Source organism: Rattus norvegicus, chromosome 1, assembly GCF_036323735.1.
Source record: "Rattus norvegicus strain BN/NHsdMcwi chromosome 1, GRCr8, whole genome shotgun sequence".
Lineage (NCBI taxonomy): Eukaryota > Metazoa > Chordata > Mammalia > Rodentia > Muridae > Rattus > Rattus norvegicus.
In genome coordinates, this window is record NC_086019.1 from 185,382,602 (window position 1) to 185,409,362 (window position 26,761).

General features: G+C 45.7%; 1 protein-coding gene across 5 annotated transcripts in view; it reads left to right on the top strand.

The window, feature by feature from the left end:
• The first annotated feature begins 4,843 nt into the window (after window positions 1-4,843).
• The window catches only part of Hs3st2 (heparan sulfate-glucosamine 3-sulfotransferase 2), a 121,256-nt gene continuing 99,338 nt past the window's right edge, over window positions 4,844-26,761 (top strand). For 2 of the 5 annotated variants that reach the window (XM_063285968.1, XM_063285971.1), the window contains exon 1: window positions 4,845-5,784. In XM_063285968.1, coding sequence (XP_063142038.1) covers window positions 5,300-5,784 — 485 coding nt within the window. In that variant the 5' untranslated portion in view covers window positions 4,845-5,299. Of the gene's footprint in view, window positions 5,785-8,198; window positions 8,363-8,602; window positions 10,984-26,761 lie in introns of those variants that run through there. The other 3 variants (XM_063285959.1, XM_063285964.1, NM_181370.3) reach the window with 3 other exon arrangements.

The window sequence follows — 26,761 nt, forward strand, 5'->3', positions numbered from 1 at the left end:
AGCTAGGACAGCCCTAGCTTGTATGTGATAGCACATAAGACTACTGGAATTGAAGCTCTTTTTGTCTCATTTGTCATAAAGAAGGAAGCATTTCCATAAGATACTGTGGCTCATTCTCCCTGGAAAGAATTGAATTGTTTAGATTCATAGAAATATAATTATAAGCCATTGGGCTGGGTCACACATAGACTTTTTTTTTTTTAAAAAAAAAACTAGATCCAGCCCACATAAGCTACATGGGGGGAAAAGATTTTCAAGGAAGTAGACATGATTATTTGTGTGTCACAATTGCTCTAAATTCCTCACTGGGAACACAAACTTTCGCCTGCAGAGGTGGCTCAGAGATGAGGAACATCTATTGCTCTTGTACAGGACCCAAATTCAGTTCCCAACACCCCCGTGGCAGCTCACAACTGTCTGTGACTCCAGTTTCAGGGGGCCCAGCAGCCCTTTTCTGACTTCTGAGGGGATTGGTCATGCACACAGTGCATATACATATTCCAGGAAGAACAGTCATACACATAAAGTAAAATAAACCCAAAAGGTAATTTCGAGATTTAGCTAGGTATGGTCATCCAGGGTCAAGACTGCTTAAGGTATCCTGACGCTAGAAAGCATGTGTCCTGGTCACTGCTCTTGTGTTGTGAAGAGACAGCACAGCCAAGGCAGCTCTTATCAGAAAGCATTTAATTGGGGTCTGATTACTGTCCAGAGGCTTAGAATTACCACCATGGCAGGGAGTGTGGTGCACGTGCATAGACAGACACAATGTTGGAGCTGCAGTTGAGGGTTATATCCTGATCCACAGGCAGTGAGTAAGACTGGGGCTGGCATAGGCTTTTGCAAACTCAAAGCCCACCCCCAGAGACATACTTCCCCCAATGAGGCCAAGCCTCCTAATCCTTCTAATCCTATCAAACAGCTCCACTCCCTGGTGACTAAGTAGTCACATATATTATCCTATGGGGCAATCTTATCCAAACCACCATGGCATGTGACAACACCGATCAGTTATTGGAGAAAATAATGCAGATAATCCCCATAGAAGTGTTTTCACAGGGAGGGGCCATGGATTCTCCTGGCCTTTTCTTCCTGACTAATGATTAGAATATGAGCAAGCTGATAGCAGGTGGTTATTAGAGAATATGGATAACTTTATAATGGAGGAAGCATGGCAAAGCACACGGCACCCTGGGTCTCCACCATGGAGGAGCTTCTGTGTCAGCCCCAAGTTGCCTTCATCTGGTCTTGCATATGATAGAAAACCAGACATTTACCCTCTCTAAGGGAGTACTCCCCAATGAGCCATATGACTCAGCATAATCATACCGGACATTTCTGAGGGAGAACAGGCACTGCCACTCCTGTTCCCTCAGAAATTAGTCTGTCTACTGACTGTCATGGTCATTTTTCTGGTTAAGATGTGAAAAAGAAAACGCACCTGTTTCTGATATGATTGAACTTTTAGGGTTTATTAAAAAATAAAATAATTTAAAAGTGGAAGCAAACACAAAATGATGAGGAATAACACTGTTCAGGGCTCTTTTTTTCCTAAGGAAAAGGCATGCCACGGTGGATCACACTACATTCAACCGGGGATGTTAACAATGGAGTGCAGAAATAGCAGGCTGGTGTCATGAAGAACTGTTGAAAGCCTGCATTAGATCTCCTTTCAGCATACCTGTTTTGACATTTTTATTAACAATTTGAGCAAAGAATTAATTAAATTGTAATGAGATGTGGAGGTGACATGGTGCCAAGAGACAAGCTCCTGCTTTGGAAAATGAGATCATATGACTACAGAATTACAACAGTAGGACCAAGAGGATTTTGGGGTTGCTCATAACTTCCCATTTTACAGATTAAAGAAACTGAGGCTTAGAGACAACAACAAAACACCTGGCCAAAATACACAAAGAGCCAAAAGTAAAGCCAAGAGCTGAAAATGTAGCTCTGTGGTAAAGTATTTTTTCTAGCTACACAAAGACCTAGGTTCAACCTTTATGACCCTTAAAAAAGCATGGATCCAACCTTTCTATTTTTTTTTAAGAATATGAATGCTAAATCACAACTTGAGATTCAAGCAGATATTTGAAAAAACATAACTGTAGCCATGAACTGATGAGAGGAGATGAAATTTAATCAGGTCAAATGTGTAAGGACCTACGTGTTAGGTTTTTTTTTTAAAGTCCATTGTTCAAGCACAGTGGGGGACAGCGATGTCTCAATCATCAGCACTCGTAGGAAAACACTTAGAGATGCTACTGGCTTCGGGCTGGAGGTGTCGGCAGTGTGATGTAGGCGGTGGAGTCTTAGGTGGCTTTACTAGACACAGACTCTATCAAAGCTGGGGCGGGGCTGAGGGTCCTGTTGAACTTTACACTCTGTACCTGGAATTCTCATGCAGTCCTTGGTACCAGATCTTAGCAGCAACCTAGATAAATTCATCTACATCTAGGGAAAGAGCCTGGGATGGAGCTATGCAGATAACACTCAAAGGAAGTTCGAAAGCTTCAGAGCTCTGTAATTAAAACCTTGAATCTCGGAGCCAGACTGTCTGGGTTTAATCCTAGCTCTGCCAATTACTGAGTATATGTTTATTTAACCTCTTTTCACTCTCTGTAAATTAGGACTTATAGTAATGCCTATAATACCTATCTCCAAAGATGAGTGGGCAAAGCCTTTTAAGTAGTTTGCACATTATGGTGCAAAACAAGCACTTGATACATGTTAGCTATTGTTAGAATTAAGATTCTAATGTGGAGAGAACACTTGGAGAAATAGACATCGATTTGTGTGCTTCTCAACCTTGATCAGAGAAGTCTCTCTCTCTCTCTCTCTCTCTCTCTCTCTCTCTCTCTCTCTCTCTCCCTCCCTCCCTCCCTCCCTCCCTCCCTCCCTCCCTCCCTCCTTTTCTTTTTGGTAGGCAGGGCTTAATGCAGACTCACAATTGGTCAAAGCATTGAGAACAAGTGGCTGAGAGTGCCCATCCCTAAAAAGGACATTTACAGCACATGCTTCCCTAGGCTCAGGGAGCCTCAGAAGAGCTGGAGGATGAAACGGAGAGCTGTGAAGTGATGCTTTTGGAACATGTCAGGGTCATTGCCTTCATGAACTCACAGGAACAGTGGTAACCTGCACAACATCCACACAAGGTCAACATCCCAGCAAACAGGGATCAGGAGCTCATGAGGCCCCGCCTCTTGGTTGAGGAGCTACTGGCAATTGATGGCTGCTGGGGGAGTCCTTTTATTTTGGAGGTGTGGCTAATGCTGCTATGAATGGCCCCACACCCAATCAGCTATGGGAATTATTAGTTGAACTCAGCGAGTTACTCTTTGAAGATGAAGAAGAGGAGGAGGAAGAGGAGAAGGAGGAGAATAAGAAATGAAGTTGGGAGGGAACATGTTAGAAGGTTCTGGGAGGAGCTGAGATTGGAAGTGATATGAAATTCTCAGAATAAATAAAAATATTTATTTTTAAAATAATCGAAAGAAGTGTGGGGAAATGGTAATACTATGATAGGCTTTAACAGCTATCAAACTCCTTAACACATATAACATATATTAGTAGCCAGTGCTTACAGTAGAGAGATTGGTCTAAGTTTTCTAGGGATGGGCTTCGTTTGGAAACAGAGTGAATTTCCCAGTTTGAGCAAGAATGCACAGACCTTGTCCTGAAGTCATCAATAGTCTAATGGAAGCTGAGTGTGATGGTGGGGTCATCCAGCCATCTTGTGACGGTCTTCACTTTGGAGACACTGGTCTGGGATTTTAGGGGATGAATTCCTACCTGAGATGCAGGTTTCTAACCAGCTATTGGTGTGATCTCTCAGGACTGCACTGTGTAAGCAGGTTCTGGGATTGGCCACTGGGAGCTAGCTGTTCTGCCCAACCTCTTGGCAATCATTGGAATTGGGAGTGTTCTGTCCTCTTATTTTCTCCAGCCTTGTCACTGGGAAGAAACCAGTTACACACTGGCCCTTACTGAGCGTCTGGTACCCTGGACAGCTCCCCGGGGAGCAGGCCACCGCTAGGGGGCGGCTGCCAAGAGATGAATAAGTGAGGCTAGCTTGATTTCCGGGCCCAGTAGGGGGGTTCGGGAGGGTGATGAGGTGGTGTGCGAATTGGGTGGAGGTTTGTGCTCCATGAGTGCGAGACAGAGCGAGTCGTCTGGGTGTGAGTCAGCGCGCGGGTGCTAGGGGTCTCGGTAACTAGTCACGGAATCTCACTCTCTCTTCGTTCCTCCACCCATCCATTTTACACTGTGCGCCAGGGTCCCAGGAGTGTGCGCACACTGTACGATGTCAGATTCCAGGCCGTGTGTATTGGTTCGGCGAGACGGCTGGGGTGGGGTGTGTCCTTGTTTTGTTCCTATCCTCGGGTTAGGGGTATTCTCCTCTCCACCCTCTGCGGGGTGTTGAGGGAGTGTCCGGATTAGAGTGAGCCTGCTCCCTTACTAGTGCATGAGTGGGTAAGTGTAGTGGAACCAAGTATCAGGGTTGGGTGCTTGCATCAGCACCTGGGTTTATGTCTAGGGTGGGTGTTGGCGTAATCTCGACTCAGGTGTCCAGAGGCCAGACTGATTGGGGTGTCGAATCTCCCGCAGGAGAGGTACACGATGTTCCTGCCCACTCTCCCCTCACCGCCCCAAGCTGGCCAAGGAGCTGGCTCCGTAGGGAGCAGTCCGCATGGGGAGGACCAGGGGCGGTGTTGTACCTGAGAGGAATAAGAGAGTCAGGGTGCAAGGGGCGGGCCAGGTCCCCGGGCGCGGCGCGGGCTCGGGGGACCCGCGCAGCTGACGTCAGGCGGCTCCTTAAATAGAGCCGGTAGCGCGCTCCACTCGGCATTTCCCGAGGAGCCGGAACGCGGCCGGCGCCAGCGCCACCGTCCGGTCCGCGCATCCTCCCGCCCGCACAGCCGCGCGGCCACTGAGCGTCCCCTGAAAGGCGCTCGGAGCATCCGGAATGGGGCTTCGGGCGCTGGGCGCGCTCCGAACCCGACACGCGTGAGAGTCGGAGTGCCGGGAGCCTCCCCGCTGTCCGGAGCCCCCATCGCCTAGCACCGGGAGATGATGGGAATGCAGCCACCTGGTCCCCAAGGAGCCACCATACCCGGGACCCCCGGGCATGGTGCTCACCCAAGCCAGCTGTCCCCGAAGAGGATGATATCCCTTACGCCTAGTCCACACGGTGGGGACAGCGCCACGCGAGCCCTCTAGGCAATCGCAGAGCCACGCAGCAGCTCCGCCGCAGGTGCCACCTCGGAAACCATGACCCCCGGCGCGGGCCCATGGAGCTATGGCCTATAGGGTCCTGGGCCGCGCGGGGCCACCTCAGCCGCGGAGAGCGCGCAGGCTGCTCTTCGCCTTCACACTGTCCTTGTCCTGCACTTACCTGTGTTACAGCTTCCTGTGCTGCTGCGACGGTCTGGGCCAGAGCCGCCTGCTCGGCGCGCCGCGCTGCCTCCGCGGCCCCAGCGCAAGCGGCCAGAAACTTCTGGCGAAGTCCCGCCCGTGTGATCCCCCGGGGCCGACGCCCAGTGAGCCCAGCGCTCCCAGCGCGCCCGCCGCTGCCGCGCCAGCACCGCGCCTCTCCGGATCCAACCACTCTGGCTCCCCGAAGCCAGGCACCAAACGGCTGCCCCAAGCCCTCATTGTGGGCGTTAAGAAAGGTGGTACCCGAGCAGTGCTGGAGTTTATCCGAGTGCACCCGGACGTTCGAGCCCTGGGCACCGAGCCCCACTTCTTCGACAGGAATTACGGCCGAGGGCTGGACTGGTACAGGTAAGAGGGTCGCGACAGCTCCACTCTGAGCTTTGGATTCGCTCCATCCTTGGAGCCATTCCTTGCCTTTCTTAAGCCGGCAAGTGGGATATGGGCTGCTTACTATAGAGGGTCCACCCAGAACTTCTCAGAGATTGGCTCTTGACGGGGTTCTTTGAATGGCAAAGGGAAAGGGCATTCCCTTTTGTCCCCAGGGTCCCTGGAATGTAGGGGACATTTCCAGTCAAAACTAGGTGCTGGTTGGAGGGCTGCCTTCTTTGTCCAGTTTTTAGGGTGGATGGGGCTGTTGCCTAAGGCAAAAGACTGGCTGACCACAGCCCTACTCCTACCCCTTAGTTGATTTTCCCCGGCATGTGTGGCACCTGGCGTTGAGAAAGGGAAATCACTACAAAGGTCCTCTGTGGTGATTTCCATCTGGATAGGTTCTCATACTTAGGGCAAAATGAGAGCGTGTCCTGAGTTCTTGCAGTGAGGAGAATGCCGGTCTCAGTGGCAGATATTCTCTACCATTCTGGGGCTCACTCCTCAGCAGTTCTAATCCCGAGTTAGTGAGTTTGGAGCAAAGAAAGGAACCTTCGATTTTAGTCCTGTCTCTGACACTTTTATTGAACAAGTTCCTCAAACTCTTCCAGCATTTCTTTCACCATTAATCACAAGGGGCAGGAAAATAGTTCTTGCCCTGTTTGCCTGCCCAGTCTTTTTCAAAGTGTTTGAAAGATGTAAAAATGACCGTTGGAAGTGCTTTTAAAGTAGTAGCCAACTGGAGGGTTTTGGAAGATAGGTGAGCACTTCACGTGAAGACTAGGTAGGACCCTAGGAGTAGTCAGGCATGCCTAGAATGCCCACTCTCCCCTTGGACTTCTGCCAGTTAGAGTCCCTCCCTCCTCCAAAGGGTGGTGCCTGGACCTACAATGAGGCTTCGCTGGGGTAGCAGCCTTCACTCTCCAGTGCCTCTGGTGCCCATTGGCCTTCACACCGTGTGTGTGGTGCAGAAGTACAGGATAGGTCCACAGAGGGACTGAGTCAGGGCACCTCTGGGGCTAGAGTATAGTGTGTGAGCCTCAGAGATGTCACGGAATCTACCTGAAGACATTCTAGACTGTTCTGAACAGTAATGCAATTCTGGAGGATGCTGTGGTGGCTGCCACAGTTCCTGAGGTTATTTCTTTATATATATATATATATATATATATATATATATATATATATATATATATATATATATATATATGGAGACCCTTTACTCACTAGAGTCATAAGCATACTGGATAAAGGATAATTTTATTGGAAAGATGACCCCGATGGAGTCATAACAGAGAGTTCTGGGCTTCCAAAGAAAGTGGGATCAACAGGAATGCCTTGTCACCTTCCTCAGCTAGCCCTGGCCAGCAGGAGCAAGGGATGGGACATGTGCTTGTCCTCAAGGGGCAGACACAGTTTTGTAGTAGAGCCAAGCATGGAACTGCTGGCACACAGTCAGGTGTGGCTTCACGCCAATGCTGATGGTCCGCCATGCTTTCTGGACTGTGACCCATAGGTGTTCCATTCCGTTATGTGCAAACACTGTTTGAACCAGGCCCCAGGGTATAGGCTGCAGAAGCATCGAACACTAGTGCTCGATGGTCGAGGTCATCCTCAGCCACGTTCATGGCATGCCAGGGTTTCCTCGATGGAAAATAAGAAGATTGTTATGAAACCTTTTCCCACTGTGAAGTGCTTTTTAAGTGCAAAATAGCAAAATTCTGAGCATCTATCTTTTAGGTGATGCTTCCTCCCATAAACACCTCTATGCTGAGCCCAGGCTCTTTTTCCTGTTTCTCCCTCCTCCACCAAACAGCATACCTCAGGCTTCCTTTCTGGAGCCTGTGTCATTCAGGGATGACTGCTTTTTATTTTTAACCTTGGCATGTGTGATACTAAGCCAGCTTAGCTGTGAACCTTGGAGATGGGAGCCATGCCTTTTTTTTTTCCTCTTCTCTCTCTCTCCTAGCACATTTGGATTCTGCTAAAATTCTCAGCTGAATCTTGGTAGGTTTTATTTAACATGAAGCACACTGACAGCTCCACTTCTTTCTCTCCCTCTCCCCCTCCCCCTCTACCCTTTCCTTCTTGATATTTCTAAAGGAAAGATTAGCCTGGAGGACTGGTCATAACTATGATACCTATCAGTTTCCCAGGAAGGCTGGGAAGTCTACGGCACTCAGGAAAGGACTGTGTGTTTTGTGTTTTGGGGTGGGGGTGGGGGGCTGCAAACCAGCACCTTCCAGGGTCAAGTATTTCACATAGGAATTGCTGATTCCACAAAGGTAATATACTCCCCTACTTGGGCACAGTTTCTGTTTTATCATTTATCATTTATCATCACCTGAGTAATGTGCAGTAATTCCTGGGATCCTTTACGCTTGGTGTTCAAGGAGCCAGCTTTCTGCCCACTGTTGTGGCCTCGGTTTCCCAGGGTGGAGCCTAGGAAGGCAATGGAGTCCACGATACGCTACCCATTTTGAAGCACTTCTTAGGCCAGATGGTCTAAATGCTGATAGTCAATGGGAAAATCAGAATCATCATCATCAAGCTACAGGTGAGATTCCTCCTCTATGAAGGCAGAGTTGATACAGCCAGACAGACACCATCGGCAAAGAGGACAAGCCGACAGAGCCCTCATCTTTGTTCCTGGGTCCTAATCTCTTCTTGGGAACCACGAAGCCAAATCACCCTCAGAGAACCCAGCTCTCTGCAGAGGAATCCCTCTGAGACTCCTCTGTGATCACACCTCACCTGTGTGTCTGGCCTGAGTTCCCCTCTTCAAATTTCCTCCCAGATGCAGCATATGTGCCGGATGGGAGCCACTAGCTGCTTGGAAGAAAAGGAGAAGGGATACAAAGTTGATGAGGGTCCCAGGGTGGAACCCACTGTGTCAGAGACCGGAGATGACCTCTTCAGATGCTGAGAGAGTTGGGAAAAGATGATGTCTCAGCTGCCTTCTCACGGGATGAAGCCCATAATAATTTGTCTTGGGTTTGAAGAATGCATGGAGCATTGTATATGAAAGTGCCATAGGGGGAGCTTTGGTAGATAAGCCAATGATGTCACTACTGTTGCCACAATTGCTGCTGTTCTGCTGCCAACACTCCTGTTATTGCCATTAATACTACTGCTAACACAACTGTTACAGCAGTACCTGCTGCCACTGCCAAATGTGATCAAAGAATGTATCGCTAAAGAAATAACTTCACACTTCCCTCTTTACATGTGTGTGTGTGTATGTGTGTGTGTGAGTGTGTGTGTGTGTGTGATATGCGTGTGCATGTCTGTGGGTGCATGTATATGTGTGAGTCCATGCATTGAAGGTAGAAGTTGAGTTGTTCTCCTTGTGTTTTGAAACAGGGTCTCTCACGGAACCTGACACTCAATGATTGCACTAGGGAATGACCAGCAAGCTCCAGGGAAATGCCTCCCCAGCAGAGAGGCTATAGGCACTCGCTACTGGGTTTTGGGTTTTATGTGAGTTTTGGGGGCCTGAACTGAGGACCCTCATGCTTGTGTGCACTGCAAGTGCTTTGTGGACCGAGCTACTTCCTCAGCCCATCGCCTTTTCTTACTTCCTTTCTGTATTCTTTCTCCTCCACTTCTCCCTCCCTTGCTTCTTGCTCTCCCCTCCTCCCCATCATCTTCTGTTTCTTAACTTTGCATTGATAGAATTTCACCTCATATTTCTGACTATCCACCTTTAAAAATAAGAACAATGCCTGACCTGGTCTTTTACATCATACAAAAACCATGGAGGACACCTTCTGTGGAAACACTCAGCATACTCATGCCGTCTTCCTGAAAGCATACGATTTCACATAAGATACTGTGGCTTTATGGAAGTTCGCCTCTGATCCAGCCTATTCAAAATGTTTGTCATTTATAGAGAAATATAAACGTTATCATGTCCAGGAGTCTTTAGGGTTCAAGAGGAAGGTGAGTTCTGTTTCGTGTGTCTCAACTCTGCTAGCCCTGTGGGTTGGCAGGGTGTACATATGGAGAGGAAGGGAATCTTTTCTGAACGCATTAAAATGCCAACTGGAACAAGTTAATACATGATAATCGACTCTGCACTAGTGTCCGAATGTTGATAGATGAACTTGTTATTAATTTTAGACGCCATCTCTTATCTCTGCCTACTTTTTTGCTTCGTGTCAGTGACTTCTTGGGACTGTATAAGACAAGCAGAGACAGGATTTTCCTCAGAGAGAAAAGACAGAGAGGGAAAAGCACAGGATGAGATCTACCACAGTATCGAGCTCATGTAAATCAGTGACTCATATGTAACAGCAAAGCCAAACTCTGGCACAGCAAGCCTTAGGAGGAAGTCCACAGGCAGGAGACGGGGGCCTTCTGCAAGAAGAGAACACAGAAGGCTTTGCCATCTCATAACAAACTGAACCACACATGAAACAGACCAGCCCATGCTTACTATGTGTGCCGGTGATCTGTGACCCCTGCCCCCACGTGTGGTCTCCTGTGCAGTATCTTTGTGGACACATTTTTTTAAGGTGTTTTTTTTTTCCATCGGTCCAGGGGTGTGTGTGACACATTCTGATTAAATGAAGTCATTGAGTCTGGAAATTCCCCAACTGTCAGCCTCACAGCATGCTGGAGGTATTTGTTAGTTCCAGCTTGTGTATCATTCTTCTCAGTCACTGAATGGGCCAGGAGAGCTGTTGGTGCTCAGGGAAGGTTTGAGGGGAAAGAGCTGGTCTCACTTCTCTTTGAAGCTTTGAAGAACTGAATGATCTGGGAACGAAGAGTGAGATTTCCCCCCAGAGATCTTTGCCTGAGGTTGTAAAGAAGTAAAGAAAACCATGACAGGCCCTGAGATTTTTCACTGAACATACACTGATAATACTGTTTATGGAGTTAAACTAGAAAAACCAAAACAAAACACTTACTAGAGGAGGTAAGAAGCATAGCTATTTTGTTTTTGTTTTAATTTTCTGAGATTAGAATGTCTTACAGTGAATGATTGATATTCTGGCTTCTGTGAAATATTCTGTTCCCACCTTGGTTGCAGAACCACTCCTCACCAAGCTTTTGCCTTGAGAATATGGCTTCCCCAGTCACCTTGAAATCTATCAATCTTCCAAAGAACCACTGACTACATGGACTAACCCCCAGTATGGAATCTCTGTAGCCAGCAGTGGGGGTGGGGTGGGGGTGGAGGCAGGGTTGAGGGGTGTCTCTGTTAGGAGCTGTACCCATTTTAAAATTTCAAGTGTTATCCCTGCCATCTCCCTGAAAGCATCTATTTTACTACTAGGGAAGGGGTGGGGCAGATGCCCACCAGAGGTGAGGTGCTGTGATGTTCTCCACGGGCAACTCTAAAGAAGCACTTACTTGCATAGATTGGGAGGTACATCCCAAGAGCCCCTCTCCATTCTGGTGCACAGTCAATGCCAAGAGGTGCCATTTCCTGAGGTATTGTTAATGTTCTCTGCATCCCGTGCTCAGCAGCGTTGAATAGCGTTCTTCCCTTGGTTAGCCCTCCATGAATCATTTCTGAATGACTGAATGACAGAGTGGGTGTGGAGGGGCGGAAGCACACAGCTCCCTATTGATCCGGATCTGCTGGAGGACTTGGAGGGGAGACCAGCTCTCTGTGTGATGGCTCACAGCCAGTGGGCAAGGAAAAGGGAGATAGATAAGCAGGCGCTCACAGGCTGTGAGTCAGGCCAGAGGGGTTGAAAAGGTCATGCAGCCAAGCTAAGTCTGTGGCACCCACCATTTCCCCCAGAGCTAACTCTGAGGTGGGTTAATCCATTTATTTGTCAAACGCCCACCATTGGCCAGGCTGAGTGCCAGGCTGCTGTGGGCTGTCTCTGCTGCCACTTGTTCCTCCTAATGGGCTGAGCTGATGGGCTTCGGAGCTTTGTAGTCCATGAGCAGTTTGACAAGGTGGGTAAAAGCCACCAGTGAGTGGAAATAACTTAGCATTTCAGAGGTAATTGCTGCCTGTCAGGCTACACAGCTGGGCTGTTGGTCCAATGCTCTACTCCCCAGGGCTTTCTCTGTGGGATAATGGGACAGGGTGGGGAGTGGAGGGCTCTGCGTGAGCACATTCTCCCAGGAGACATGGCCAGATGTGCTGGTTTGGTTGTGGGGGCTTTGACATCACGTAAGGTTTCCTATGTGCACGTTAGTTGTTGTGCCTTCTCTAACTTCCAGCCAGAGGCTCTGACAATGGTTTTTGCTCAGCTCCTATCTCCACTCTAGGTAGAGTCTGGAGGGGCATCCTCTACTATCTCCCAATTCATGGCAGTGCTCCCATTTTGGAGGGGCGATGCCAGCATTTTTTAGACTTCAGTCATTATAGTGCACAGCCTCTACTGTCATTGGTTAATATTTGTGTTTCAGTGATCTCATTTGAGATAGGAAGGATGTTTAGCTGAGACTGAGCCAAGCAAGGGTAGAAGAGAGAGGCTTGATCAATGAGTACTAAGTTACAGACAGGAGCACAAGGTTCTGGTGAGCTAGGGTATCATAGAGTAAATAAAGGTAATACCAATGCACTCAACAATTACAAAAGTCCTAGGTGAGTTCTGAATGCTCCACTATAAAGAACTAATAAATGTTTGAGGAGATAGATTTATTTAACCTGACATATGTGTGGCACACTTTATCTGTGTGTTGAGATATCAGGTGGTAATTAATCCCTTATATTAGGCTTTGGTTGCTGTAACAAAATACCAGAGACAAGCAACTTTAGAAAGGAAAATGTTTATTTGGGCTCATAGTCTTAAAGGTTTCAGCTCACCATTGCTCCATTACACCATACTGTAAGGATTTACAGTATGTGCCAAGACAGTATTACCATGGTGAGTAGGAGGGGGAAGCCCTAACCTACTGGGAACATAGGAGGCAGAGAGAATGGGTCTACATTCCTACTATTCTCTCCAAGGACACATGCCAGGGACCTAACACCATCCACAGAATCCAACGTCTTTTTTAAAAAAATATTTCTTTCATACTTGGAGATTATGCTATAATTTCATTGTTTCCCATTCTTCTTTCTTCCCCCCCCAGACACTGTCATATGCACCCCTTGCTATCTTTTAAGTTCATGGCTTCCTCTCTTATTATTTGTTGTTACACACATATATATGTACACACACAGATATGTGTGTATTACATAAATATAAACTAGTCAGTCTGTACAATATTAATTTTATGTATGTTTTCATGACCCATCATTTGGTATTGGATAACAAATTAGTATGCTCTTCCCTGGGAAAGACCATTTCTCAGCGTTCTTTAATTGTCTATAGTTCTTTATGTAGGACTGAAGCTTCCTGACCTTTCCCCAATCCATGTCATCGTGTCTACTGCTGTTGTCCTTGTTCATGTCATGGTTAGGCAGTCGTGCTGGTGAGACTTCATGGGCGTAGCTTCCTGATGTTGTCAGGAGACATAATCTCACAGTTAACTCCACATTCTTACAATCTCCTGAGCTTCAGATGCAAGAGTGTTATAGAGATGTATTTACTGTGACTGGATGGTTGAGGTTTTCTGGATTGGTCTCTGAAGGTCTGCTCCAAAGAGAAGCTTCCCTGAGGAGGGGAAATAACACCTAACTGTTTGTATAGGGACCAATGTTCATAACAGAGTTGGAGACTGTGCTGAGGCAGCTATTAGGTTCTTGTCCACAATCCATCTCTTCGCTAGGTTTTCAGTAGCAGGCCTGATCTCCCTCCTGTTGAGTGAGTTTTAAGTCCAATTAAAGAACCACTGGTTACCACCGAGGTATGCGTGCCACTGCTGCACCCTTGGCTTGCTGGTCCTTGATGAAGTTCATAGCCATCATTGCTAGATAGGACTCTCAGTTGCTTCCCTCCTTTGGAACCTTGCTTGGTGCCTTCTGGTATCAGGAAAGCTAGTCCTCAGTGGGAAGCTTTCAGGCCAGTTCCAGCTCAGGGGCCCCTGGACCCTGTAGAATCCCCCACCCCTTAAAGGTTCCATCACTTCCAGAAGCATCAACCTTTAAACACACACCCATGAGCAACGTGTTCTAGATCCAAATCATGCTGTCATCTAATATTTTAAAATATTTTATGCACCAATTAAAAATAAGCTTAAATTTTAAAATTATATAATCTTGCATGTTAGGGAGTTTATGGAGGGCATTGGAGGAGAAAAATAGGGAGTAGATATAATCATATTTATTGTACACATGAACAAAATTCTCTACAGTAACCAAAATTATGCTCTTTCATAAAGAAAATGGCTTCTATTTTTCGTTCCTATTTTGGAGTAAATAGCACACTGTGGGCAATGCAGCTCGAAAGTGACGAGGGAAATCCTACACGGCTCACCTTTTCGTCACATAGCTTCTCTTTTGAGAAGAAACGACAAGTCCCCATTTTGTGAATCCCTCCAATGATGTTGTCCATCTGGAAAGCCAATGCATTCTATGCAAATACACTTCAAATACATATATTTACAAGGAAACTTCATTTAAATTTCCAAAATGGAAAACAGTGTCAAATCTGAAGGTAATCTCCAAACAGACAGGCTGAGAACAAAGCTGTGTTATTGAGTTTTCACCAAAGAGCATGCTGGAATGTTCTGTGCCTACAGCACCCTCTGCCTTAATCTGGGAATATTAGGAGATGCTAATAGGTTGAAAAAATATTGGTATCAAACTGAGGATGTCCTCCTTCACGTGACCACAAGGGATGGAACCACAGTTAAAATGATGGTAGATTTCTGTGACATAGTGGCATTTTCAGATTCTCTGAGGGGAGACAGCAGGACATGACTGACATCATGAGAACATGGCTGGAATTTGTAGAACATCCAACTTAACTGAGTGCACTGATGGCTCTGGGTTTCTTAGGATCCTTTGATGTGTTAATGATTGGGGGGGGAGCAAAAAGAAAACTCAGAGCAAACGCAGTGATAGGTGTTGCAATGTGCAGTGCTCACAAGGCAGCCAGGCTTCGGAAGAGCCACGCTTCCCCCAAGAACAGGGATGGTAGACATTTAAAGGAAGAAGTATATTAAGCTACAAGGCTTTCTTGTTATTCCCACTATTGGGGAATAAACCAAAGCCACCCTCCCCCACCCACCCACCCACACCCACCCTCTCTGCCACTGCTGCCACATACACACTGACAGTCACTTCGATCTGCTTTGTGCATAACTGCAGCCAAGATGTCAGTGTAAAAATCTCAGAAAAGTCGTTTTGTTAAGGAATCAGAGACCTACAGGAGGGGGCTCAGGAGTATTTCTCTATCTATTTTGAGGTTTACATGAGGCAGGGCACTTCTTTAACGTACATCTGTGGGGCTGAGGAGATGGCCCAGTCAGTAAAGTGCTTGCCATGCAGGCATGAAGACCTGAGTTTCAGCCCCAGCATCCAGATAAAAAGTCAGACATGGTAACACTTTTGTAAATGCCAGTGCTGGGGAGGCCCAGTGAGAGGCCGTGACTCAGAATGGTAGATGGTAGATGGCTCCTGCAGGACGACACCCAAGCTGATCTCTGATTGCGACTCACATGCACACACTTATGAACGCACATCACACAGACCTTCTGCCTGCAGAATTTTGTCCCTTCCATTCCATTGTGAAGACATGACATTAGAGTTTGAGTTTGAAATGGTCCCCAGGAATCATGCTTTGAACACTCAGTCCTGGCTGGTGCTATTGGTTTTGGACCATGGAGTCTTTAGAAGGTGAGCTTGGCAGGTGGAAATGGATGGTGAGGGGCTGTTGGTGGGCACCCAATCCCAGTTTTGGTCCCATACCCATCTTCTGGGTCCTACTGCAGTAAGAACAGCTGCTGTCCCAGGCTCCTGCTGCTGTGCTCGCCATCATGCCACCTTTGCCATGACAGATGAAACCCACTGGAAATGTGAGCCAAAATAATCTTCCAACCTTACATTGTTTCTGTAAACAACGCATGGAGAATGTATGCCAGACAGAGAGCAGGGCATCGGCTCTGCTTCTCCAGTTTACATAATGTCCCAGAGCTGAGAGTAGGGGAGCATATCCACCCCCTGGAGAAAACAGTCCCTGGGACTTCATCTATGTTTTTAACAGACATAACAGGATGTCTATGACAAGACTCCACGGTCCTACCTTTAATGGGGCAGTATTTATCAATACTGCTGAGGAGATGGCTTCTTGCTACTGTTTCCCTGCCATCAGGGTGCACTGCCAGGCTAAGAGTCCTGAATCTATTTTGAGGCTGGAATCAAATGAATGGACATTGAAGTTTTGATGTTATGCCTCCTGGTTGAGCTGGGAGCCTCAGAAAAGAATGAAAAGATAGATAGATAGATAGATGGATGGATAGATAGATAGATAGATAGATAGATAGATAGATAGATAGATAGATAGATAATGCATAAGAGACAGAGGCAGACAGACAGAGACAGACAGATGGATGGACAGGGAATCAGATTTAAGAGGTGTATGTGATGAACTTAAAAACAAGAAGGAAACAGAAACTACAGTCGCCCCTTTAATGGCAGGCTTTTCCAAGACACCTAGTAGATGCCTAAAACCATAGGTAGTGTGAACGTGTACACTATGGTTTGTCTCGTACTCAAATATATAATAAAATTTGATATATACATTACACACAGTTAGAGATGATAGCAATAACCACGGAAACAACATTTGTAACAATGCACCACTGTAACTACTTGTAAGCTGTGTTCTCTCTCCTCCCTGCCCCCTCCACACCCCCCTCAGCATCTTATTGCACCTTAAGTTTTTCATTTAAGGAAGCCCTTCACAGCTTCTCCTCGGCATCTCCAAATCTCCAGCCCCACTACCCTTACAGTCTGGGGCTATGATTAAGTAAGATAGGGGTCACTGAAACACAGGTACTGAGAAACTGGGCATTATCTACCTTTCCTATTTACTGTGACAAGTATGGAGAGATGAGACTAAGAGAGGAGGGAGGTAGTTTGGCTAACAGATTTAGAGGTCATTTGTCCCGTGTACTTGGGGCAGAACAGCATGGTGATGAGAACATGGGTAGGGCAGAGGGACTTCTTACATCATGGCGAAAGGAGCTGGAAGACAGGGAAGGAGAGAGGGAGGGAGAAAGAGAGATGGAGGGAGAGTAAGAAGAGGAGGATGAGAAAGAGGAGGTAGGGGAGGAAAGGAAACAGGAAGTGTCCAGGAACAGGATTTTCCCCAAGCAATTACTTCTGGCATCTAGGCATCACCTGTACAGCTTCCAGATCCTCTCAAATTAGTGCCACAAGATTAAAACAAACAAACAAACAAACAAACAAACAAACAAACACAAGCATTCAACATCCGAACCTGTGGGAGGCACTTAATACTCAAATAATAACTTCATGATAGTCCATCTGATGACTGAGGCAGTTACTGAGTAGCGGGTAGGTAGCACACATAGTGTGGATACATTGCATAATGGGATGATTCATTCCCAGTTGGAATACATCAGGACCGAAATGCCATGGTATTCATTGTAACAAACAGTCAAAATTAACAATTTTATTCTCGAATATCTTATTTGATAAGTTTGAATTATACTGCACCAGAAAATGCAGAAAGCTAACCTACAGACGTGGGCGTGGTTAGCCCATTTGATTGCTTTAAACAGCAATCAAAAGCTCAGACTCTGAAACCGGGAAGACTGTGCTGGCATCTCTGCTCCACTGCTTGCCAGTATGTGTCCACCGACCACACCAACCAGTTGCCTCTGTCTGGCACAGTGCTCTGTGTGCATCCGAGGGCTCAGTCATACTGACTGTTGGGTAGGGGAGTAGTGAGGATTCAATGGACAATTAAAGTACTCCAAGCATTTCTTACACGAAACCTATCTAACAAGTATTAACTGTGATTATTGACCATTGTGTCCTTCATCAAGCTTTGGTTGATTTCAACACTAATGACACCGTGACGAACAGAGCTCAGGTCCTGGGATTCTCATTTGTTGATGGGTTTTGAGATGTTCCTGACACTTGCATACATAAGTCAGGGCGCACCATGATACGAGACCAGGAGAACAAGAGTCCAGTGAAAGAAGATGGAATCTAGCTGGAGGAAGCCAAAGGCTTCCTGGAAGTGATGGTGTATGATCCGAGCACCAAAGAGCAGACAGACAGACAGACAGAAATGCTGTTTTGCCAGCTGGTGAAGAGGTGTCCCTATGGGGATGTTGTGTCTAAGCATACCCATCTCACAAGTTCTCTTCTGGAGACAGCAGTGTCCGAACTTAAGTGGCATCTGCTGAGTGACTGGTCACTGGTTACGTGTCACACACACTAAGCCTCATGAAGCAGGTCTTGTTTTAAAGAGCTGACTGGAGGAGACAAGCTAGGAAGGCCTGAGTGACAGAAATTCCAAGACAGGACCTGAATACTCACAGAGGAGAGGCCCCCAGGCAGGATAGGGCAATGACACAGGAGCTTGAGGGATTCTGCAGCTGCCATCCCCTCTACTGGGATTCTTCCTCCACCAGTGGCTACCAGACTTGGTTCTTTCTGTAACACAGGTCTCTGCTGATAGACATGTAGCCTCCTCAAACACAAAAGCAAAGGAAACAAACCCTTCTTTTGTCATCTGCTGGAAGCCAGCTGCGCTTGCTCACGTATCTGTAACGTCTTCACTGCCTTACTTTATCTACTCCATGCTTGTTGCTACAATTCAAATGTATCTTTTTGAAAATTAGATATTTATTTATTTACATTTCAAATGTTATCCTCTTTCCTGGTTTCCCCTCTGCAACACCCCTATCCCATCTCCCCTCCCCCTGCTTATGAGGATGCTCCCCAACCCACCCACCCACTCCCTCCTGCTTCCCAACCCTGACATTATCCTACACTGGGGCCTCAATCCTTCACAGGACCAAGGGCTTTTCCTCCTATTGATGCCTGACAAAGCCATCCTCTTGCTACATATGCGCCTGGAGCCATAGGTAGCTCCATGGTACTCTTTGGTTGGTGGTTTAGTCCCTGGGAACTCTGGGGTATCTAGTTGGTTGATATTATTTTTCTTTCTATGGTGTTGCAAATCCCTTCAGCTCATTCAGTCCTTTCTCTAACTCCTGCGTTGGGGACACGATGCTTAGTCCAATGGTTGGCTGCAAGCATCTGCCTCTGTATTTGTCATGTTCTGGCAGAGCCTCTCAGGAGACAGCTATATCAGGCTCCTGTCAGCAAGCACTTCTTGGCATCCACAATCGTGTCTGGGTTTGGTGTCTGTATATGGGATGGATCCCCAGGTGGGGCAGTCTCTGGATGGCCTTTCCTTCAGTGTCTGCTCCACACTTTGTCTCTGAATTTCCTTTAGAGAGGAGCAATTCTGGGTTAAAAATTTGGAGATGAACGAGTGGCCCCATCCCCCAAACAGGGGCCTTGCTTAACCTCTGTGTATGGTCTCTACAGGTTCTCTGTCCCCTTTGTTGGACACTTCAACTAATCTTATCCTCTTTGAGTCCTGGGAGCCTCTTGCTTTCTTGGCATCTGGGAATTGCTAGTGACTACCCCCAGTTCCCCATCCCCCCATTGCTACACACCCCTGTTCAACTTCCTGACCCTGTGTATATCATTCCCATTTCTTCCCACCCCTGATCCTGCTCCCTTTCCCCTCCCCCCTCTTCTCTTCCTCCCAAGTCCCTCCCACCCTCTCCTCCCCTGAGTGAGTATTTTGTTTCCCCTTCTACAAAGAACTGAGTATCCACACTTTGAGTTTCTTTCTTCTTGAGCTTCATATGGTCTGTGAATTGTATCTTGGGTATCCCTAGCTTTGGGGCTAATATTTACTAAAGTTCAAAGCACACATTACCCTCACACAATAATAATGGGAAACTTCAACATCTCGCTTTCATCAATGGACAGATCATGGAAACAGAAACTAAACAAAGACAGTGAAATTAACAGAAGTTATGAACGAAATGGATTTAACAGATATCTATAGAACATTTCATCCTAAAACAAGAGAATATACCTTCTTCTCAGCACCTTATGGAACATTCTCCAAAACTGACGATATAAATGGTCATAAAACAGACCAACAGGGGGTTGGGGATTTAGCTCAGTGGTAGAGCGCTTGCCTAGGAAGCGCAAGGCCCTGGGTTCGGTCCCCAGCTCCAAAAAAAAAAAAAAAAAAAAAAAAAGAACCAAAAAAAAAAAAAAAAAAAGAAACAGACCAACAGGCCTCAACAGATATAAGAAGATAGAAATAATCAGATCACCACGGACTAAGGCTGGTCCTCAATAACAACAAAAACAGCAGAAAGCTCACACACACATGGAAGCTAAACAATGCTCTGCTCAATGACAACTTGGTCAGGGAAGAAATAAAGAAATTAGAGACTTTTTTAGAATATAATGAAAATGAAGGGACAGCATACCCAAACTTATGGGACACAATGAAAGCAGTGCTAAGAGGAAAACTCACAGCTCTGAGTGCCTCCAAAAAGAAACTGGAGAGAGCATACATCAGCAGCTTGACAGCACACCTAAAAGCCCTAGAACAAAAAGAAGCAAACACACTGGAGAGGAGTAGAGGGCAGGAAATAATCAAACTCAGAGCTGAAATCAACCAAGTAGAAACAAAAAGAACTATACAAAGAATCAACAAAACCAGGAGCTGGTTCTTTGAAAAAATTAACAAGATAGATAAACCTTAGCCAGACTAACCAGAGACAGTATCCAAATTAACAAAATCAGAAATGAAAAGGGAGACATAACAACAGAAACTGAAGAAATTAAAAAAAATCATCAGATTCCACTAAAAAAAGTCTATATTCAACAAAACTGGAAACTCTGGATGAAATGGACAATTTTCTAGACAGATACCAGGTACCAAAGTTAAATCAGGATCATATAAACCATCCAAATAGTCCCATAACCCCTAAAGAAATAGGAGCAGTTATTAAAAGTCTCCCAACCAAAAAAAAAAAAAAAAAAAAAAAAAAGCCCAGGACAGACAGTTTACTGCAGAATTCTATCAGACCTTCAAAGAAGATCTAATACCAATACTCTTCAAACTATTCCACAAAATACAAACAGGAATACTACCCAATTTGTTCTATAAAGCCACAATTACGGCACAGAGACCCAACAAAAAAAAAGAGAACTTCAGACCAATTTGACTTATGAATATTGATGTAAAAATACTCAATAAAATTCTCACAAACCAAATCCAAGGGCACAATAAAACAATCATCCATCATGATCAAGTATGCTTCATCCCAGGGATGCAGGGATGGTTTAATATATGGACATCCATCAATGTAATCCACTATATAAACAAACTCAAAGGGAAAAAAACCCACATGATTATCTCATTAGATACTGAGAAAGAATTTGACAAAATTCAACATGACTTCATGGTAAAAGTCTTAGAAAGATCAGGAATTCAAGGCCCATATCTAAATATAGTAAAAGCAACATACAACAAACCAGTAGCCAACATCAAACTAAATGTAGAGAAACTTGGAGCAATCCCACTAAAATCAGGGACTAGACAAGTCTGCCCACTCTCTCCATAACTATTCAATATAGTACTTCAAGTCCTAGTTAGAACAATTAGACAACAAAAGGAGATCAAAGCTTTATAAATTAGAAAGGAAGAGGTCAAAATATCACTATTTGCAGATGATATGATAGTATACTTAAGTGACCCAAAAAATTCCACCAGAAAACTCCTAAGCCTGATAAACAACTTCAGCAAAGTGGCTGGATATAAAATTAACTCAAACAAATCAGTAGCCTTCTTCTACTCAAAGGATAAACAGGCTGGGAAAGAAATTAGAGAAATGACAACCTTCAAATGTATCTTGATCATTCTCTTTTGACTTTGAAAGCTCCCTGGGTGCAAAGACCGTGCTTGTTTCATTTGCTGGTATTCCTGGAGCCTAGTGTTGGAGCCTGACACACAGGGGGTTTTCAAGAAACATTAGTTGTGGGGCTGGAGAGATGGCTCAGTGGTTAAGAGCACTGACTGCTCTTCCAGAGGTCCTGAGTTCAATTCCCAGCAACCACATGGTGGCTCACAACCATCTGTAATGGGATCTGATGCCCTCTTCCAGTGTGTCTGAAGACAGCTACAGTGTACTTCTATTCAATAAATAAATAAAATCTTAAAAAAAGAAACATTAGTTGAGTGTGAGTATTCGCAGGTGTGAGGCATGGCTGGGATCATGAGTTTGTTCTGAGGCCGCTAGTGAATTTACATCTCTTTATTTGGATTACCTATGGGCTCTGATGGAGTGAGAAAATACATGTTTGGGGCTTGATCATCATGCCATCAGATGCCCATTTTACACCCACTATGTACCAGACTATGCAGGAGTCATGGAAGAGAGAGTAGTAAAACATCCAGATAAAAGCTCCTGTCCCCTATGGTCATATGTCTGTGTTAGTGATAGTAAGTGTGACAGAGAGAATATGGGGAAGACAGGTGTTGGTCTGGGCAAAGTATTCAGCTGCCGACGGTTGTTAGAACAGGCCTCTCTGAGATGGTGATATTTGAGCTAAAATGTGAAGAAGGCCCCAGGTCAAGGAATACTGTAATTTAATGGAAAGAACCTTTGCTAAAGAAGAAAACAAAGGCAAAGCTTTCAGTGGCATCGAGGTTAGTGGAGCGATGGCAATAATCCTCAGGTCCAGCATGGCCAGAGTGGGTCCAGCAATGAGGAGAAGTGGTTCGGGGAGCTGTTGAGGGGCAGATCAAGCAGGGGCTCAAAGATTCCTGCGAGAATCTTGACTTTTGCTTAGTCAGTGAGAAGGAGCAGGGATGGCTGGATCTCTGGAATCCTGTGATCTGACTTCTTGTTTGTTTTTGCTCAGACAGGTTCTCATGTTTTAGTCTAGCTTTAAACTTGCTATGTAGTCAAGAATGACCTTGAACATTGGATCCCCTACCTCCATCTTTTGAGTACTGGGGTCATGACACTGTATCTGTTTTTTATGCAGTGTTGAGCACAGAACTAGGGCTTTGCATGATGGCCTAGTGGTCTGCCAACTGAGTTGCATGCCTAGCTCCTGCCTTATTTTAACAGGCTCTGCTGAGCTGCTCTGTAGGGAGGGCAGGGCAGGAACAGGAAAGGAGGCCTCGTCGATGGTGGCAGATGCCCAACATGGTCTGAAAATGTGACTGCAGGATTGGTTGATGAGGGCCAGGGTTGAGGACGAGTCAAGCAAGATGGTGGCTGTGACAGAGCAATTTAGGTCATGTTGCCATTGGGCACAATGACTGAGCTATAGTGTATTTGTGACTTCTCCCTGTTAAACTTTTAAAGCCCATTGCAAAGGCAAGCTGAGGTTTGAGCTTAACACTTCCAAATCCAATCCCTTGCCTGACTTTTCAAGCATTCATCCACAAGGGTGGCTGCTATGTTCAAAGAACATAGAATGCTATGTTCAACTCTAACCTGGATTCTTCATTTTCAAATAGGCGGATGATGGCAGAGCCATCCTAGGAGTCTTTGAGGTCCAATTAAAACATAGACTGTTTGGATAAACTCTTGATGTCCTTTGAAGGTTCTTGTTCAACCCCAAAAAGGCATATGTCACTTATATGTGTCATTCAGCTTCTCCTCTGCTCTATCCCCTTCCACAGGTATGGCAAGGTAGCTGTCCTGATGGCATTATCAGATTGGAAACCAATGCTTGTGATGTCAGAGCTGAACACTAACATGGCTCTAAGATAGTCGGGTTCCAACTCTCCAGGACTTCTCCCAGCTGCCGAAGCATAGGGGATGCTCTCTGCCTTGGCAGCATCTTTGCAGTGTGTTTCTGCTTTGATGGCTTTAATGAAGATATGAAATCATCTAACAGCTTTCATTTTGCTCAGGCGAGATGGCTTAAAGTGGAGGCAGCGTTTTCCAGGATCAATCCCCATCTTCAGAAGTGGTTGGTTAAACTCTGCAGTTACAGCCGCTTCTCACTGGAATGGTGTGGGATCTGAATTATTAATTCTGTGAAAAATGAGTTAAGTCTCCACAGAGCTCAGTAGTGGCACCAGCCCCGCTCTGGGTGCCTTTCTCGTATTTCTCTAGCACAAACATCTCAGTTAAATCCTAGAAAACATGGCTAGCTCTCTCTCTCTCCATTAGTCATTTTGCTGAGGGAAAGAACTATGTCTAGTTTCTAAGAGACAGGCATTTCTGTCAAGGGAACTTACAAGTTCGTGAACTTGGGACTCATTCTAATGACAACTGTGCAAATAAGGTTATGTCTAAGCAGATTCATCTCTTCTGTTTGGCTGAAGCTAAGAGAAACGTGTAGAAGGATTGGGACACCCTGAGCTATCAGAACATGGCACAGGGAGCTGGAGGCAAGGACCAAGTCTAACAGAGTTGCTAGTCCAAAACTTCAAAAATAGGGTACTCTTGTAGGCTCTGTGGGTCATAAGTGAATGAATGATGTTGACCAACAAAAATCAGGGACTCATCCTAAAGACCTAAGTCCCATTTCAATATCCTTGTATCACCAAATCCCCACTTCTCTCTCTTCTACCCTCCATTCCTCCCTTTCTTCCCTCCTTCTTTTCTTTCCTCCTCCCTTTTTCTTCCTGCCATCCTTCCTTCCCTTCCTTCCCTTTAAAAAACAATAGATGTAATGGTGTACACCTATAATCCCAGCACTGAGGAGGCTGGGGTAGGAGAGAGAGGGCAGTCTAGGATATGTACCAGGTTCAAGTCTAGTCTGAGCTACACAGTAAGACCTTGCCTCAAACAAACAAACAAAAACAGATGGTGAGTTCCCTATTTGTAGTTGTGTTTTACTGATTCCTAACTTCTTACAAAGATAGTGTGTGACCAGGGTGTTACTGGTCACCTGTCTTTTTGAGACTGGGGGAGTGGGTTTCAGAAGCAGACACCACTGATCCTCTGAAGTGTGTCGCTCCATTCTCCTAAGCCTTGGTTTCTTTTACATGAGCTGAAGGCCTCAAGTGCTCTCACCATGTAGCTATCTGAAGTAAACTGATTGAACACAACAATGTTAGACTGTCACTTCCATTGGTCCTCCTTCTAGAGTTGTGGTTGAAGTAGGTATGGTTATTGGTTACTTATGGCCTGGCCAAGAAAAGAGCAGACTTTCACTGTCATGATGTGGACTTTCATCAGTATGTGGGAAACTACATGATTCTCAGTTGGGCCAATGAGTAAAAGAATGGTCCAGAGTGAGGATGATGTGTGGTTGGCGAGTCCTATCTGGTTCTGTTCTTGAACTGCAGGAAGAGAGCCAGAAATCTCTGCTGCCCCTCGTCAGTCGAGTGCATGCTTGAAGCACCCCTGGTCACTCCTCAGGCTCATGCTGCCATGTTTCCAATAGCTGGGTTTCTCCATCCTTCCACACACTTCTGGCACTAGCGTCTGGATGGCACAGGTGCTTAGAGCTTCATATTTTAGAGATGATTCTGGTGGTGGTAAATGTCAGAGTCCCCCTGATTCTGGAGGCTTAATAGATGGAATCTGTCCTGGAAAGGGAGAACTTCTTGACAAGAAGTGGTTGAAGAATAAGCAGGGGTGGGGTGTAAAGATCAGCCTACAAGAGTTTCTGTTGCACAGTACTCGGTGTGTATGGGAAGAGAGAAGAACACTGGGGTTTAGAAGGATAAATAAGGATGAAGAAAGAAGAGTCATGATGAGAAAAGCTAGCCATGGCTCAAGAACAGATGGCCTGCCAAGATTGACATCGTTAAAACCAAGTGAAACATTGGTGTTAAGGAAGGGGTAGTGTGTTTAGCACTAGAAGCCAGTGATGGATAAGCCAGAAAGTCATCAGTAATCCTCTGATGTAATACCCACATACATCCTCATTCATGGGGCTTTCACCAATCTTTCTAAAAGCTAACACCTTGTTTCCCAAGCTTCAGCCATTTCTATACCAACTCATGACTTACTTTTGCACATACCTACAGATATCATGTACTTTGTATTCTATTAAGGACCTCTCATAATTTTTACTAACCTTCATTTACGAAAAATGAAACTTCAGGAGGCTGGGGAGATGACTCAGGAAAATATTGGTTGCGCAAGTATGAAGTCCTGAGGTCCATCTGCAGAGCTATGTACAAAAGACATATAAGCGGCAGGCATCCATCAGTAACTCCAGCATTGGATTGACAGAGACAAGAGGATTCTGGGGACTTGCTTCCCAGTTAATATGGTCAAGTTGATGAGCTCCAGATTCAAAGAGAAACTGTGCCTTGGGAAAAAAGTAGAGGCTGGAGAGATGGCTCAGTGGTTAAAAGCACTGGCTGTTCTTCCAGAGAACTCAGGTTTGATTCCCAGCACTCATGTGCAACTCAGAACCATTTATAACTATAGTTCCAGAGGATCCAATGGCTTCTTCTGGTCTCTGTGGGCACCAAGTATGAACATGGTGAGCAGACATGCATTCATCCACATCCATATACATAAATAATAATAAATAAATCTTTAAAACCAATAAGGTTGGGGGCAATTGAGAAAAGTACATGACATTAACATCTGGCTTTTACATGCACATGCCTCTGCACTCATGTACACACACACACACATACACACACACACACACACACACACACACACACACACACACACTACAGAGGGATCACCATCCTTAATGGCATTCCTTGCTTTTTGCCAGAAATAGAAAGTAATTGAGAAAACAAACACAGTCATCACCAAATAGTGAGCTCTGTGCTATTCCAACACTGTTGGCTGCTATGCTCTGCTGGCTACTATGCTCTGCCTGAGGCAGCCCTGCTCTATTGAGGAGGAAAATAAAACAACAATTGGAGATCTGGGAATATAGCTCAGTGGTAGAGTGCTTGCCTAGCACGTGTAAAGCCTTAACTAAGTTTACTTTCCAGCACACACACACACACACACACACACACACACACACACACACACACACACACACACACTCAGAGCTAAGAACACCATTCTGACAACTAAGACTTTCTCCATGTTGCAAGTAAGAGACTCAAATTTAGTGGCATGGGAAAGC